The sequence below is a fragment of the Vidua chalybeata genome, chromosome 17, assembly GCF_026979565.1.
Source record: "Vidua chalybeata isolate OUT-0048 chromosome 17, bVidCha1 merged haplotype, whole genome shotgun sequence".
NCBI classification, from domain to species: domain Eukaryota; kingdom Metazoa; phylum Chordata; class Aves; order Passeriformes; family Viduidae; genus Vidua; species Vidua chalybeata.
The window spans coordinates 12,934,294-12,949,733 of NC_071546.1; the positions used below are offsets into that span (position 1 = coordinate 12,934,294).

Here is a 15,440-nt window from a genome sequence, read left to right on the forward strand (position 1 = left end):
AACCCACTTCAATCACTGCCTGCCCTCAAGGAGGCAAAAATTGCTTTATTAAATCTTGGTCAAGCAAAAAATGGAAGATCTACTTTATGTAAGGAAAAAAAAAACAACAACAACAAAAAAAGGTCTGACCTATGATAAAAATACCTCGAGGTTTTGAGTGACTTTTAGCAAGTCCTGGTGCAAATCCATGTCCCTTCATCCCTTTAAATGGGAATGGAGATGATGTGACCCATCCCATTTCTCCCAGCAGCACCAGGATTTATTTCCAGCAGCTGTGTTGCCCTCTGTGCTATTTAAATCATGCCACTTGTATTTTCTTACCTGAAATAAAAACATCTAAGAAAAAAAAAATTAAAAAAAAAAAAAAAAGGGAAGTCCTGATATTAGATTTTTTTTTTCTAATGCATTTGATTCCAAGATTGGCATTTTAGGATCATTACCTGCTGTGATCTGGACTCACTCTATCCACTGTGCTATTCCAGTTTGTTGGTTCAAAAACTGGAATAACTTCTCAGCATGGATCTGAGACCTGGGATGAGCAGCTCCACACTTCCTCCCTGCTCCCTTTTTCCCTTTCCCCTAACACATCTCCACTGCTCTGGCCTGCAGGTGGATTTTGTGGGACGACAGCATTTCCCTGAGGCTGGAGGATCTAAAAAAGGCCATGCTGGAATCCCATGGGGCAATTGAAACCAGTCTGTAAATTGGGTTTTATTGTCCTTTTTACCCAGAGCCCAGCCCCGTGGTGAGGGGCTGTTTTTGTGGAAGGTTTGCAGGGCAGACTCTGGAGATGAGGAATTCTCAAGGATGTGGCACCCACTGAACCCTGGACCCCAGAGCCCCACGAAGGGTTTGCAGCACGTTCTCCGAGTCCATCTCCTCAGCCAGAAGCACCTGGAGGATCCACTGCAGCTCTCCCCAGGTGTGCCAGCGTCCCCAGAGCCTGAGCAGCCAGCTCCAGAGCCAGGGAGCCCTTCCCACTGCCAGGAAGTATCGGAGTTCAGGCGACCCCGGCTCGGGGAAGAGATGCTGATGTCTGCTCCAGATCAGGAGGCACAGCTCTATTAAATCTACACTATGTTACATTAATATACTATTTAAAGAGACACTATCCTATTTTACATATTTACTTTTTACTTATTTAACCAACTCAAACTCGTGACTCAGCTGAGAGCCCAGCACAGCTGGATCCCACTGGGCACTGACCCCAACCAACCTTCACCAGGATCCAGCCCAGCAATCCCTGCAGGTGAACAATCTCCACACCACATTCCACATGGGGAAAACAGAGGGGCAGAGATGAAGATTGTTTTCTCTTCTTCTCTCTGTGCTTCTCCCAAGAGACAGAATTGTGTCTGTCTGTCCAGAGTGTGGCTGTCACAAGGCAGCCATTCCCTCCAGGAGCAGCAAATCCCCTCATTCCCTCTGAGCCTTCTGAGCCAGCAGTGATGCGAGGGTGACTTCATGTGCTGCTACCAAAAATCAAACCAAAGCAGCTTCTTCATCCTGTGTCACCCCACCCAGTGATTCACAGCAAAGTGAATTCCAGGCGGTTTCCCAGCCTTCCCAGGCAGTTTCACTGGCAAGAATCATCTCAGAGCTGGTTGATTTAATGACCCTTCATTTAAAGGCCAAGGTTAGAGTGGCCTATTTTTTTGGGTCTCTGTAATTGGAGTGTTCAGCCACAGATAACTGTGTCCTATCAATCACTGCATAAAGGTGAATAAAAGCATTTACTGAACTGTCATATCCAAATAAAACAACAGCTGCTGCCAGGGAGGGAATGCATTAGCAGAAGCAAACCTGGAGGATAAAGACTTATTAGTCACAACATGCCTTTGAATCCCTTCTTTGCGTGAGCAGCTCAGCTCTGGGATGAACAGAATCCTTATTTACAATAAATTAAGCTTATCTTTGCACTGTGGGGTACCTCCCACAACAATGGCAGATTGATTTTACTTCCTTCAGAAACACATTTGCCTGCACCACTCTCAGGGTTTGGCTTTCCCTCCCCTCCAGTTCTGTTCCTACAACACTCCTGCACGTGGAAATCCAGCACTTACCTTTTTCTATTTTCAACTCAAAGCCCCAGACCATGATCCTGTCCTAGCAGAAAATCAGCTTGTGCTAGTTGAATGACAAAAAAAAAAAAAAAAAACAAACACTGCGCCACAAATCGCTTGGGACTTTTTTTATTTTCAATGTTTACAGAGATGGAAATAAATACAGGGAAGAGGAGATTCTTTTAAAAGAAATCAACCAAGTCTTCAAACGGGAAAAATTGTATCCAAGAGCTGCTTCAAACTGGCCACCATTCCAGAGATCAGGAACAGGGTAACAATAATGGGAATAACTAAAGGTAAGCATTGCCACAAACCAGTGTCAGGAGACAAAATAACCACACCACAGCAAGACTCTCACGTATTTACAACATAGCTATCATACAAAACCAGTGGGAAGTGTTTAGGGAGTGATTTCTTCTCTGTCCAGCTGTAAGATACAAAAGATACACCAGAGGGTTTGGTGGTTTGGTTCCTCTCCCCAGTATCCACAGAAGTGTTTCTACTTTTGGCAAAGTTTAAAAAGTCCTTTGTATTGCAAGAATTTTTCATCCAACCTGAACTTCTCTGTGTCTCCATCCTTGGTTGTCATCAGCACTGCACTGGGTTGGTCAGAGGACAAAGATTTTGTGAAGCTCTGCCTGGATTTTTATCGGTGCTCCGACCTGTAGGCTGGGAAGGTGTCCGTGGGATGGAGCTTCAGCGGGCTGGAAACATCTTCACAGAGCAGATGGAGAAAACAGAACAGCCCAGTCAAACACAGGCACCCCAGCCAGTGATTCACACACAGATCAATTCATTACATCTAACCCTGCTTAACCTGCTGCTCCAGCTCAGAAATATCCACACAGATTTTCTTTACCACTTCCATCAGAACAGAAACTTGTACAAAGCAAATTAGGTTTTTTTTTTTTGCAAACTTCTGAAATTTTCTTGCATTTAAGATGTAAAAATGCTCTTTTAGATCCTTTTTCCCCAGTCTAACAAGCAAGATATTTTTCTAAACATAAAACAAGTGGTTTGTACCCCTGCAGTCTGTTTATCTCGTGCCAGCTCCATGCTGAATTACTGATTTAATAAAGGGCTGCCACCAGCAGCTCCTCCTGCCATGCCCTCATCCATGGAACAACTCTGAGCAGGCAGGGAAGTGCTGCTTTCACCCTCCATCCCTCCTCTGCACGGAGCTTTCCGTGTGCTGCCTGCCCCCTCTAGTGTCGGAAAGAAAGAACCAGGAAAAACATTTCCTTTAGGAGTTGTTTGGGGGTTTTTTTTTGTTGTTTTTTTTTTTTGTTTGTTTTTTGTTTGTTTTTTTTTTGTTGTTGTTGTTGTTTTTTTTGTTTTTTGTTTGTTTGTTTTTTGTTTGTTTGTTTTGTTTTTTTTTTTGGTTGGGGTTTTCAATTCTGCAAACAAACACAACTCCACGGAGCTGAGCTTGGCCCAGCTCCTCCGAGGTCTGAGCATCTCGTGCTCCAGGAGGGGAAGCACATCAGCACAAGGCATCAGTGCTGCACATCAGGTGCTGCACTGTCCCCTCTCGCAGGAGCCTGGAGCTCAGAGAGCTGAGCAGTATTCAGGCTGAGTGTCACCCATGAGTGTCACCCATGAGTGTCACCCCCACGAGTGCCACCCCCACGAGTGCCACCCCCATAGAGCTGAGCAGTATTCAGGCTGAGTGTCACCCATGAGTGCCACCCCCACGAGTGCCACCCCATAGAGCTGAGCAGCAGTTCAGGCTGAGTGTCACCCATGAAGTGTCACCCATGAGTGCCACCCCCACGAGTGTCACCCCAAAGAGCTGAGCAGCAGATCAGGCTGAGTGTCACCCATGAAGTGTCACCCATGAGTGCCACCCCCACGAGTGTCACCCCAAAGAGCTGAGCAGCAGATCAGGCTGAGTGTCACCCATGAGTGCCACCCATAAGTGTCACCCCCACGAGTGTCACCCCCATAGAGCTGAGCAGTATTCAGGCTGAGTGTCACCCATGAGTGCCACCCATGAGTGTCACCCCCACGAGTGCCACCCCCATAGAGCTGAGCAGCAGATCAGGCTGAGTGTCACCCATGAGTGCCACCCATGAGTGTCACCCATGAGTGCCACCCCCACGAGTGTCACCCCAAAGAGCTGAGCAGCAGATCAGGCTGAGTGTCACCCATAAGTGTCACCCCCACGAGTGTCACCCCCATAGAGCAGATCAGCATTGGGGCTCAGTGTCACCCCCATCAGTGTCACTCCAACGAGTGCCAGCCCCATCAGTGCCATCCCCACGAGTGTCACCCCCGTGGATGTCACCACCACAAGTGCCACCCCCATGGAGCAGAGCAGTGTTCGGGCTGAGTGTCACCCCCATGAATGTCACTCCCATGGATGTTACCCCCATCAGTGCCACCCCAATGAGTGTCACCCCCATGGAGCAGAGCAGTGCTCAGGCTCAATGCCACCCTTGGGCAGGTATCAGGTGAGGCTCAGTGCCACCCTGGGGAAGGGTGTGGCTCAGTGCCACTCTGGGGTGGGTGTGGCTCAGTGCCACCCTGGGGTGGGTGTGGCTCAGTGCCACCCTGGGGCAGGTGGCAGGTGTGGCTCAGTGCCACCCTGGGGCGGGTGTGGCTCAGTGCCACCCTGGGGCGGGTGTGGCTCAGTGCCACCCTGGGGCGGGTGGCAGGCGTGGCAGTGTCCTTACCTGGCAGGCCCAGCAGCTGCCCGGTGCTGTGCTGCCGGGTGATGTGGTGCCAGTAGGCGCTGCGGGGCAGGGGCACCACGGTGCCCAGCGACACGGCCCGCTCGCTCCTCCTCAGCTGCAGCTGCAAGGCAGGACAGGGCTCAGGGACAGGCTGCAGCAGAGGGGCAGCACCCCTGCAGCACAGCTGCCCCTGCAGGGGCTGCACGTTCCGTGACGGGGTGCTGGGGGGGCACGGCGCTGGTGATAAAGCTGGTTTAGCTGCTGCCTGCCTGCATCTCGTGGGTCTGTGGGCACTTGGGAGACGGAGGTTTTACATCATCTGTTAAAGATGTTACTCCACAAATGCAAACCAAACGAACTGTAAACCTCTTCAGGGTCATTTCAGAACTGACCCTGCTTTCTGGAAGTGGAATTGTTCTCTCAGCAGGTTCCTGCATCACTTCTGACCCTGCTGGGCTACAAATGTTAATGAAGTTATGCTGACCTAGCCTGGGTTAATTTGAAGCTGCTTAATTTAGCCACTGTTGAGTGCTCGTCTCATCCATCCATCTGTCTCCACTGAAGATAAATTTAGATATTTTTGAACAAGAACTCCCTTCATTAAGTGGAACTGAGAGGTTCTTGGTTTTAAAGAGAAAAGTAAAACCCAGCAAAGATGGTGTTAGGTGATGTTTTACTGGGAAAGGGCAAAGCTGCAGCACTGCTGGCTGCAGGTGAGCTCTCCTCGTATTTCTGAAAGAATCCAAGTGGGCAGCTCTTCCCAGGGAGCCTCTCTGGCCCTTCCCAAACCATCCCTGGAGCACACACACCACTCAGCAAGTGGAAAACCAACCTCACTTTGCAAATAGACTGATGAGAAATGCTTCCAAACAAACTCACGGTGCTGATTAATCACAGGAAATTAATGAGACTGAGACTTTCTCTGTATTCATTCACCTTACTGAACAAACTAACTTTGCACCCACGAACACCGAGGAATGTGCGTGTCCTTGTTGTTTTTATCCTTGAACAGGAATTCCAGTTATACAGATTGCTCTGAATTTTATAATCGAATGGGACTGAATGAATAGAATAGAATAGAATAGAATAGAATAGAATAGAATAGAATAGAATAGAATATACTGTCATGTAATATAATGTAATAAATATAATAATATAATATAATATAATATAATATAATATAATATAATATAAATTACTGATATGATAAATATTATATAATGTAATGTAATATAATGTAATATAGAATATAATATAATGTAATATATAATATAATGTAACATATAATGTAATATAGAATATAATATAATGTAATATATAATATAATGTAATGTAATGTAATATATAATGTAATGTATAATATAATATAATATAATATAATATAATATAATATAATATAATCTATGATTGATATAATGTAATGTAATACAATATACTGCAATAAATATGATATATAATATATTATAACGCATTGATATGATATGCTATTAAATGGTATTATATAATATAATGCAATGTAATATAACGTAATAAATATAATAATAAAATATATTATTAAGATAAGATGATAAGCTAAGATAAGGCGATAAGCTATGATAAGCTACGATAAACTTTGATGAGCTACGATAAGCTAAGCTAAGATATAGTCAATAATAATATCTTACTAATGATATGTAAGAATAGTAATAATAACAAAACTAAGGCTCTACTGATACCGATGACGGTACCAGGAACACCCCCCGAAGCAGCAGAAGCCCGGCGTGGCCGCCCAGCCCCAGCGCCCCCGGGCGCTCCGTACCATGGAACTCTTGAGGCTCTGCAGCAGCCGCTCGTGCTGCTCCGCGATGGCCAGGGCAGCCGAGTGAACCTTCTGGTAGATGGCCTCCCCGTGCCTGGTGTGGAAGACGAAGAGCCCCTCTCCCGTGTCGCACATCCTGCCAAGGCACGAGCACAGGGCAGGCAAGTGGCAGGCGGCAGCTCCCAGCCCTGCAGAGCCTCCCGTGCTGCCCGCCCGGCTCTGCCAGCGCTGGGGGACAGAACATTCCTGTTCACCTGCCCACCTGTGCATTCCCTGCCCTTCCTCAGCCTGGAAATGAACCTCGGGCTCATTTCAGCGAGGACGTAACAGAGGAGGGGGTCTTTATCAGAAAGCCTCCAGGGGCGGTTACGGAAAGATAACCCGCTAGGGGTGAGGGCACTTTATAGGTTTTAGGAAATTAACATAATTAATATTATTGATTGATTATGATTCATAATTATTAATCGGTATTATTTGATACTAGTAATAATATTATGTTTCAATAATTGGTTAATATGTTATTATAATATATATTTATATTTAATATAAATATAATATAATGTAATGTAATGTAATGTAATGTAATGTAATGTAATATAATATAATATAATATAATATATAATGTAATATAATGTAATAATATGATATGATATGATATGATATAATATAATACAACATGATATGATATAATATAATGTAATGTAATATAATATCATGTAATGTAATGTAATGTAATGTAATGTAATGTAATGTAATGTAATGTAATGTAATATAATATAATATAATGTAATGTAATATAATGTAATGTAATATAATGTAATGTAATGTAATATAATTAATATAATATAATATAATATAATATAATATAATATAATATAATATAATGTGTTTACTATAATAATCTTAGTTATAAATAATTAATAATAATTATTAATTAGCATGAATAATAATTTTTATAATTAATAAGGGCACTGGCAGTGCTCTGTCCATGGAACATCTCCAAGAGCTGTTCTCCAGCTTTGGTTCCCAGCAGGAGCCAAGACAGCTCTGGGGCCCTGGGCCCCCCGGGCTTGGAGCTCTGGAATTTGTTTTGCCTTTCTGCCAAGGGAAAAGCCTTGGAGAAGGACTGGGGAGAGCAGCCACAAATACAGAGCAACAAACGGGCGTGCAGAGAGCACAGGGACACTGAAAAAAGCTGAAGGGCATCATTTCTGCCCCTGCCCAGCCCTGGTGCATTTACTGCATCATTTCTGCCCATTTCTCTGCCCAGCCCTGGTGCATTTACTGCATCATTTCTGCCCAGCCCTGGTGCATTTACTGCATCATTTCTGCCCAGCCCTGGTGCATTTACTGCATCATTTCTGCCCCTGCCCAGCCCTGGTGCATTTACTGCATCATTTCTGCCCAGCCCTGGTGCATTTACTGCATAATTTCTGCCCCTGCCCAGCCCTGGTGCATTTACTGCATCATTTCTGCCCAGCCCTGGTGCATTTGCTGCATCATTTCTGCCCCTGCCCAGGCCTGGTGCATTTACTGCATCATTTCTGCCCAGCCCTGGTGCATTTGCTGCATCATTTCTGCCCCTGCCCAGCCCTGGTGCATTTACTGCATCATTTCTGCCCAGCCCTGGTGCATTTACTGCATAATTTCTGCCCCTGCCCAGCCCTGGTGCATTTACTGCATCATTTCTGCCCAGCCCTGGTGCATTTACTGCATAATTTCTGCCCCTGCCCAGCCCTGGTGCATTTACTGCATCATTTCTGCCCAGGCCTGGTGCATTTACTGCATCATTTCTGCCCAGCCCTGGTGCATTTGCTGCTCCCTCTCCAAACAGCCCCAGCTGGACCCTCACAAGTGCAAATCTCTGGAGAGTTCCTGCACAAACCCAGATTTTTATATTCAGCCTCTGTCTGGAGTCTCTGCCAGGCAGGATTAATTTGTCTTCCCCTTTTGGACTTTTAATGAGTGATGCAGACTTTTGTCTTCCCCTTGAAACAACAAATACAAATTTTATTTGAGTTTTTTTGGGGGGGTGTATATTTGTTTCAGTATTTTAACAGGGCTACATATTTGTTTCGGTATTTAAATTTGGGGGGGATGGTTTATATTTGCTTTAAAATTTAATTTGGCTTTTTTGGGGGGGTTATATTTGTTTCAGCACTTTAATTTGGTATTTTTGGGGGGTTTTATATTTGTTTCAGTATATTGAGTGGATGTTTTTTGGTAGGGTTTATACTTGTTTCAGTATTTTAACTGGATTTTTTTGGGAGGGGTTATATTTGTTTCAGTATTTTAATTTGGTTTTGTGGGACAGTTATATTTATTTCAATATATTAATTGAATGGTTTTGGGGAGGGTTTATACTTGTTTCAGGAATTTAACTGGAATTTTTTTTGGGAGGGGTTGTATTTGTTTCAGTACATTAATTGGCTGCTTTTTGGGAGGGTTTGTACTTGTTTCAATAATTTAACGGGATTTTTTTGGGAGGGGTTATATTTGTTTCAGCATTTTAACTGGGTTTTTGAGGGATGTTTATATTTGTTTCAGTATTTTTTATTGGGATTTTTGGGAGGGGTTGTATTTGTTTCAGCATTTTAACTGGGTTTTTGAGGGATGTTTATATTTCTTTCAGTATATTAAATGGATGATTTTTGGGAGGGCTTATATTTGTTTCAGCATTTTAACTGGGTTTTTGAGGGATGCTTATATTTGTTTCAGTATTTTTTATTGGGTTTTTTGGGAGGGGTTGTATTTGTTTCAGTATTTAAACTGGGTTTTTGAGGGATGTTTATATTTCTTTCAGTGTATTAAATGGATGATTTTTGGGAGGGGTTATATTTGTTTCAGTATTTTAACTGGGTTTTTGAGGGATGTTTATATTTCTTTCAGTATATTAAATGGATGATTTTTGGGAGGGGTTATATTTGTTTCAGTATTTAAACTGGGTTTTTGAGGGATGTTTATATTTCTTTCAGTGTATTAAATGGGTGATTTTTGGGAGGGGTTATATTTGTTTCAGCATTTTAATTGGGTTCTTGAGGGATGCTTATATTTGTTTCAGTATTTTTTATTGGGCTTTTTGGGAGGGGTTATATTTGTTTCAATCTTTTAATTTGGTTTTGGGAGAGGTTATACTTGTTTCAACATCCTAATTGCATGTTTTTTTGTTTTTTTTTTTTTTTTTTTTTGAAGCAATGGATCCAGACTCTGGCTGCAGATCAGCTCCCTTAGCCTTGGGAACCCTTTGGGAATGGTTGAGCAGCCCCGGGAAGGCAAAGGCAGAGCAAACCCTGCACCTACCTGCCTGCCTCGAAGGTGAACCAGGCTGGGTCCCGCCCGTAGCGCCGCAGGGCACTGAGTGGCCACGAGACCAGTTTGACTCTGGGATTCTGGATGTCCCAAAGACAGATATTCTCAAATGTTATCTGCAAGGTACATTCCCCATGCACATCTAAATTAGGGGATGGCATCAAATACACATTGAATCTCTCTGGGAGAAAAACAAAAGGTTAGTCTAAAATCCCTGCCCAGCACATGTGCAAGTCATTCAAGGAACTTCCTATTTTCCATCTCTATTTCCACTATTATTTCCACTTAGAACTACTCATTCCCACACAAAGAATTCCCTCCTTTAACTCTGTAAACTCCACGAATGCTGCACCCAAAGGGCAGCAAATATTTGTGTGTGCACTCAGAGCCTGAGGAGAAGTGCACCAGCATACTGCTGGCATTTGCAAACTGCTCATAAAGTTGTGAGCAATTTGTGAATAAATCCCTTGCTTGTGCAGGTAATGAGCTCATTTGCACAGGGAAGTGGAGTAGCCACGGGCTCAGGTTTTGCATGCAATTACTGTTATTTATTATTCTCTTTACAAAGCCTCAGTCACTGACATCACACCAAAAAAGCACACAACAAATAGTTCCCATCTCCAGGGGAACTCCATCATCTGAGAAAGGGAAGTGCTGCTCCAAAATAATTCTAGATAACTTACTTATTATCTCTGCTAGCAATTAAAAGCCAAAAATAAACCCCCAAACAACCAAAACCACCCCCCCCCCCCGAATGGCAAGGAGGGCTTGGAAAAGCATTTTTGCTCCTCTTTATTCCCAGTCAAAAAGGCTTGAAAATAACTCAATTAAAAACCCGAAATGTAAAAATCTCTGTACCTACCACTCTGCTCCCTCTCTACTCCAGATGCCAGCAAGTCAGGCTCTCCAAGGCTAATGTCATTAATTCGTGTTCCCAGGCACTCCATCTGCAGCACCTTGCACCACTCATCTGCCTCAAGTTCTGTATGAATGCCCAGAAAACCTCGGTGTAGGTACATAACATTTATAATTCCACACTCAGTGCTCCGAGGCCATTTTACCCACCTGAGTCACAAGCAAAGGTTTTGGAGGTGTCATCACTGAAATAAACGCCCACGGCGTGCTTCTTTGTGCTTTTTGGCAGCCTCGAGACACTCTTCACGTTGTTGAGCTCCGTGACCTGGAAAAGCACAATTTGGGATTTTAACGAGCTCGGCAAGAGATCTGTCCGTTCTTGGCTGGGCAAGGGGAGGAGAGAAGGGAAAAAAAAAGAGGGAGGAAAAGGTGAGGCAGCATCAGCAGGCTCGGGATGTCGGTGGTGGCTCTCGAGGAGATGCAGCCTGGCCAGGAATCACCTCGGAAATCTCAGGGGAAATCCCACGTTCCCCTGGGGGATGCAGCAGCCACGTCCTCCAGCTCTCCCAGCTCCACAAGACATCAGTGTGACACCATCCCGATGGAGTTTCAGCCAGGGGAAAGGTGGAACCAAAGCCCCCTCCAGCCTGAGCAACATTCACACGAAGGGCACGAGAAAAACCAACCTGGTGCAGCAGAGCCAAAGGGAGGTGGAGATGGAAACCCAAAGGATTCACCCGTGTGGAGTTCCAGCACTCCCAGCTCCAGCACAGAGGGAAAAACAGTGGTGAAAAGCTGCTCTCTACATTTTTTTTTTTTTTTTTTTTTTTGAGGGAAAGTTGAGGATTTGTTAGACTGGTCCACTTAAAAAAAAAAAAAATCACAGTTTTTGTTATCACAAAGTCTTCTAGTAGTAAAGATTCAGAAACACATATTTCTGTTGTTTGGTTGCCAAACAGTGATTGGAAAAATAGCTTTTACACACAAAAAAATATAGAATTTGGTATTTCCTTGTACACAGCTTTAGTAAATACATAACACACTGATTTCATTTTTCTAATGTGAACCTTTCACCCTCACAACCCATGAATAATGCTCCAAAATTTGGCTGAGGAACAATTCTTCCTTATTATTTCTTTAAATGAATCACACTTCCAAGCAAGACCCCAGAAAAGCTTTTCCTGCTGTGAATGGGAGGCACAAAGAGCAGTTCATGGACAGCATCTCCCCAGAATAAAATCAAATAACAGAGCCAATAACAGAACCTCATTCCATGGGCAGCAGCAGCAGGATGGAATGGAAGGGGCATCCCATGGGGAGCACCCAAACCTTCAGCAGAGCTGCCAAATTTGGAGCTCAGCTTTTTCCAGCCTCCAGCTTGAAGATTTTGCCAGGTGTCAAAACTGAGAGTTGATAATTGGGCTTAATTCTGCACGAGGTTTTTGGTTTTCCCCCCCTCTTGCAGGAAATGCTGCGGTGGGAGCAGATCCCCCACGCTGAACACAAATCTGTCACAAATTCCTGGGACGTGGCAGGCCAAGCACAAACTGCCAGCTGCCACTTCCACTCCAAGACGTTTTTCTCAGACATCAAGAAAGGATTTGAATGCAAGGGAGAATAAAATCAGATTTTTCCCCATTCAGGACAGCGACCACCTTGACATTTAGGCCGAGCACATTTGCATTTCCTGCAAGGGAAACTGCAGGTTACCCAAGCACTGTTTATCTCTTACCTATTGCCTCTGCAGTACTCACAGAGGTCTGTCAGGCTTTTCTGGGAGACTAACTCATCTTTTTAAGTAAAAATTCTCTCTAAATCAACGCCAGAGCAGAGGGTCAAGACAGAGAACACGAATCGGACACTGCCAATAGTTTGTTGCGTCATTAATTTCACCAAATCCTTTGGAATTTGTGCTTTAGCTCTGAATTTTAGGGGGGGAAAAATGAATTTATATTTGGAGAAATGCTTTCTACAACATTTGGCAGCACCTGTCTCGTTTTGTGCTGCACTGAGAGCTCTTGTGTGATGGCATTTCACAGAGCAGGGCCCCAAAGTCTCCTTCTCCACCTTCAGATTTCCTGGTGCCACCTGATATTCTCCACTCTGGAATATTCTCCACTCTGGAATATTCTCCATCTGCAGCTCCTGGCACCACCCAAAGCTTTATCCAAGGAGCAATTTCCCAGGGGAAAAGCCTGTGGGAAATGAACCTGCCAGGCCAAGAAAGGCTTATAATGTTTTGTAATTAAGAAACAGTTCTGACTTCTCTTCTCTTCTCTTCTCTTCTCTTCTCTTCTCTTCTCTTCTCTTCTCTTCTCTTCTCTTCTCTTCTCTTCTCTTCTCTTCTCTTCTCTTCTCTTCTCTTCTCTTCTCTCTCTTCTCTTCTCTTCTCTTCTCTTCTCTTCTCCTCTTCATCTCTTTTTTCTTCTTCTCTTCTCTCTTAACTTTTCTTTCTTCTTCTCTGCTCCTCACAAACATTCCACAGAACTCCCCTGGGTGGAATTTTAGCAGAGACACCAAAAACCCCTGAAAAGTTCCTTTAATTCTCTCGAAGCCCTGAACCTGGTGCCTCAATCCCAGCTAAGCTGAATGTTAAGTTAGCTAGCTAACATTAAAATAAATGTTCAACCAGCTCCTTCCTAGCAGAGTGCTCAGATTTGAAACATTTCATCTGCTACCGATACAGTTTTGCCTGGAAAACAATTACAGGTTCCACAATCCAATTTTCCAAATGGATTATTCCATAAGCAGGCAGAAAAGACTGTGTAAATGACTTCTGCTGTTTCCAGGCAAGATTAATACAATGGGATTAAAACTCAGAGCCCCTCGAGGGCTCGCTGTAAGTCCTGTCAGCAGGACACAATTAGTTCAGTTTTTATTGGAATATTGAGGATTCTTCTGGCACATCACAGAGTCAAAAGAAATAAAGAGTTTCTTCCTTCCTCCAGTATTATATTGTTCAAGAATGTGGCAATTTGTGTTGCTTATTTACGTTTAACAAGTGAAAATCAGACATTCACCTGAAAAGCAATTCTCTGTGCAGATTTTGTAGCCTGAATTCTAATTATTTTCCCTCCCTTGTGGGACCAAAGGAATTACGTGGGCAATTTGCTTTGTGCATGCAGATTCCCAGTTCACTCCATAAACCCCAGCTGACTGTTCCCACATAACCTTTATTTTAGGGCACTGTGACCTTTCCACTTTCGAAAAATAGAGCAAGATCAGATTAGAAAGGATTTAAAGGTTAATATTACACCCCCAAAAAAATGTGCTTATTTCTGTTTGGCACCTCCAGTGGTGGGGATGTCCAAACCCAGGCCCCGTGCAGAGCTGCAGACAAAGCCCACAAATGCAAATATTTGGGATTCTCCAAAATAACAGGAGCAGCACCAAGACAGTGCTGGGGGCCCAAAATTCCCATGGAGGAGGAAAGGAGCTGCATCCTGAGCCCCTTGGAATTGGTGCCACCACAACCAGGGCCCTGCCAGCCCCTCTGCACCAACAAATCAGAATAAAATCTTGCATTTTAATCCAGGAAAAAAGGACAGCCTCAGAAAGGAACAGCTGAGTGAAGGAGGCAGGTGCTGCTGAGAAATGAGCTCCATTCATCATTTTCCTTTTCCCCCCTTTAGGGTTTTATGATTAAACCTCTCCTGAGACTGATGGGCTGAGTGAGGGCTCCTCAGGTTTTGTATTTTTATCAATTATTTTATTTCATCAATAAGTTTTATCAATTATTTTATCAATAATTAACTCTGATTTCCATAAGAATCATTCGACTACAGCATCACCAGAGATGCTGCTGCTTTCAGCAGCATTTCAGAATCACTCCAGAGCCCAGATAAATGGAAATGGATTTGTAGAAAATTTTGAAAGTTTGAGAGGAGGTTTACATAATGTGTATTTGTATGGAAACTTCGAGATAAGAAATGTCAATTTCTAAATGCTGTGGAACAGGATAGATATTGCTGAGAGAGAAATTGAATTAGAAGTAAGTTTTAAAGGATGGTTTGGTAAAAAAAGATTAGGTATTTTAGAGAAATAGAATTATGAAAGATGTATTGTAGTAGGACTTATAAGAGCTAATTACAGATGATTAGTTTTAAGGTATTTATAGATTAGTGTAGTTAAAGTTGATAAGTTAAGGAATGTTTATAGTGTCACAAAAATCCCACTATCTTTATAAAGAAGATCACCAAAATCCCAACATTTTTATAAATAATATCTCCAAAATCTCAACATCTTTATAAATAGTAGCACCCAAATCCCAACATTTTATAAATAATATCACCAAAATCCCAACATTTTTATAAATAATATCTCCAAAATCTCAACATCTTTATAAGTAGTAGCACCAAAATCGCAACATTTTATAAATAATATCACCAAAATCCCAACATTTTTATAAATAGTATCTCCAAAATCCCAAGATTTTTATAAATAATATCTTCAAAATCCCAAGATTTTTATAAATAATCACCAAAATCCCAACATTTTATAAATAATATCTCCAAAATCCCAACATTTTATAAATAATATCTCCAAAATCCCAACATTTTATAAATAATATCACCAAAATCCCAACATTTTTATAAATAATCACCAAAATCCCAACACTTTTATAAATAATATCTCCAAAATCCCAAGATTTTTATAAATAGTAGCACCAAAATCCCAACATTTTATAAATAATATCGCCAAAATCCCAACATTTTTATAAATGATATCACCAAATTTTTG

General features: G+C 42.8%; 1 protein-coding gene across 3 annotated transcripts in view; it reads right to left on the minus strand.

Moving 5' to 3' along the window:
- Nucleotides 1–2,176: 2,176 nt before the first annotated feature.
- DOK5 (docking protein 5) overlaps nucleotides 2,177–15,440 on the minus strand; it is a 31,332-nt gene continuing 18,068 nt past the window's right edge. The window contains exons 3-8 of one of the 3 annotated variants that reach the window (XM_053958872.1): nucleotides 10,911–11,025; nucleotides 10,708–10,827; nucleotides 9,837–9,925; nucleotides 6,537–6,672; nucleotides 4,739–4,859; nucleotides 2,177–2,777 (exon numbers count right to left, since the gene is read on the minus strand). In XM_053958872.1, the coding sequence (XP_053814847.1) occupies nucleotides 2,672–2,777; nucleotides 4,739–4,859; nucleotides 6,537–6,672; nucleotides 9,837–9,925; nucleotides 10,708–10,827; nucleotides 10,911–11,025 (687 nt within the window). In that variant the 3' untranslated portion in view covers nucleotides 2,177–2,671. Of the gene's footprint in view, nucleotides 2,778–4,738; nucleotides 4,860–6,536; nucleotides 6,673–9,836; nucleotides 10,027–10,707; nucleotides 10,828–10,910; nucleotides 11,026–15,440 lie in introns of all 3 variants that reach the window. The other 2 variants (XM_053958871.1, XM_053958869.1) reach the window with 2 other exon arrangements.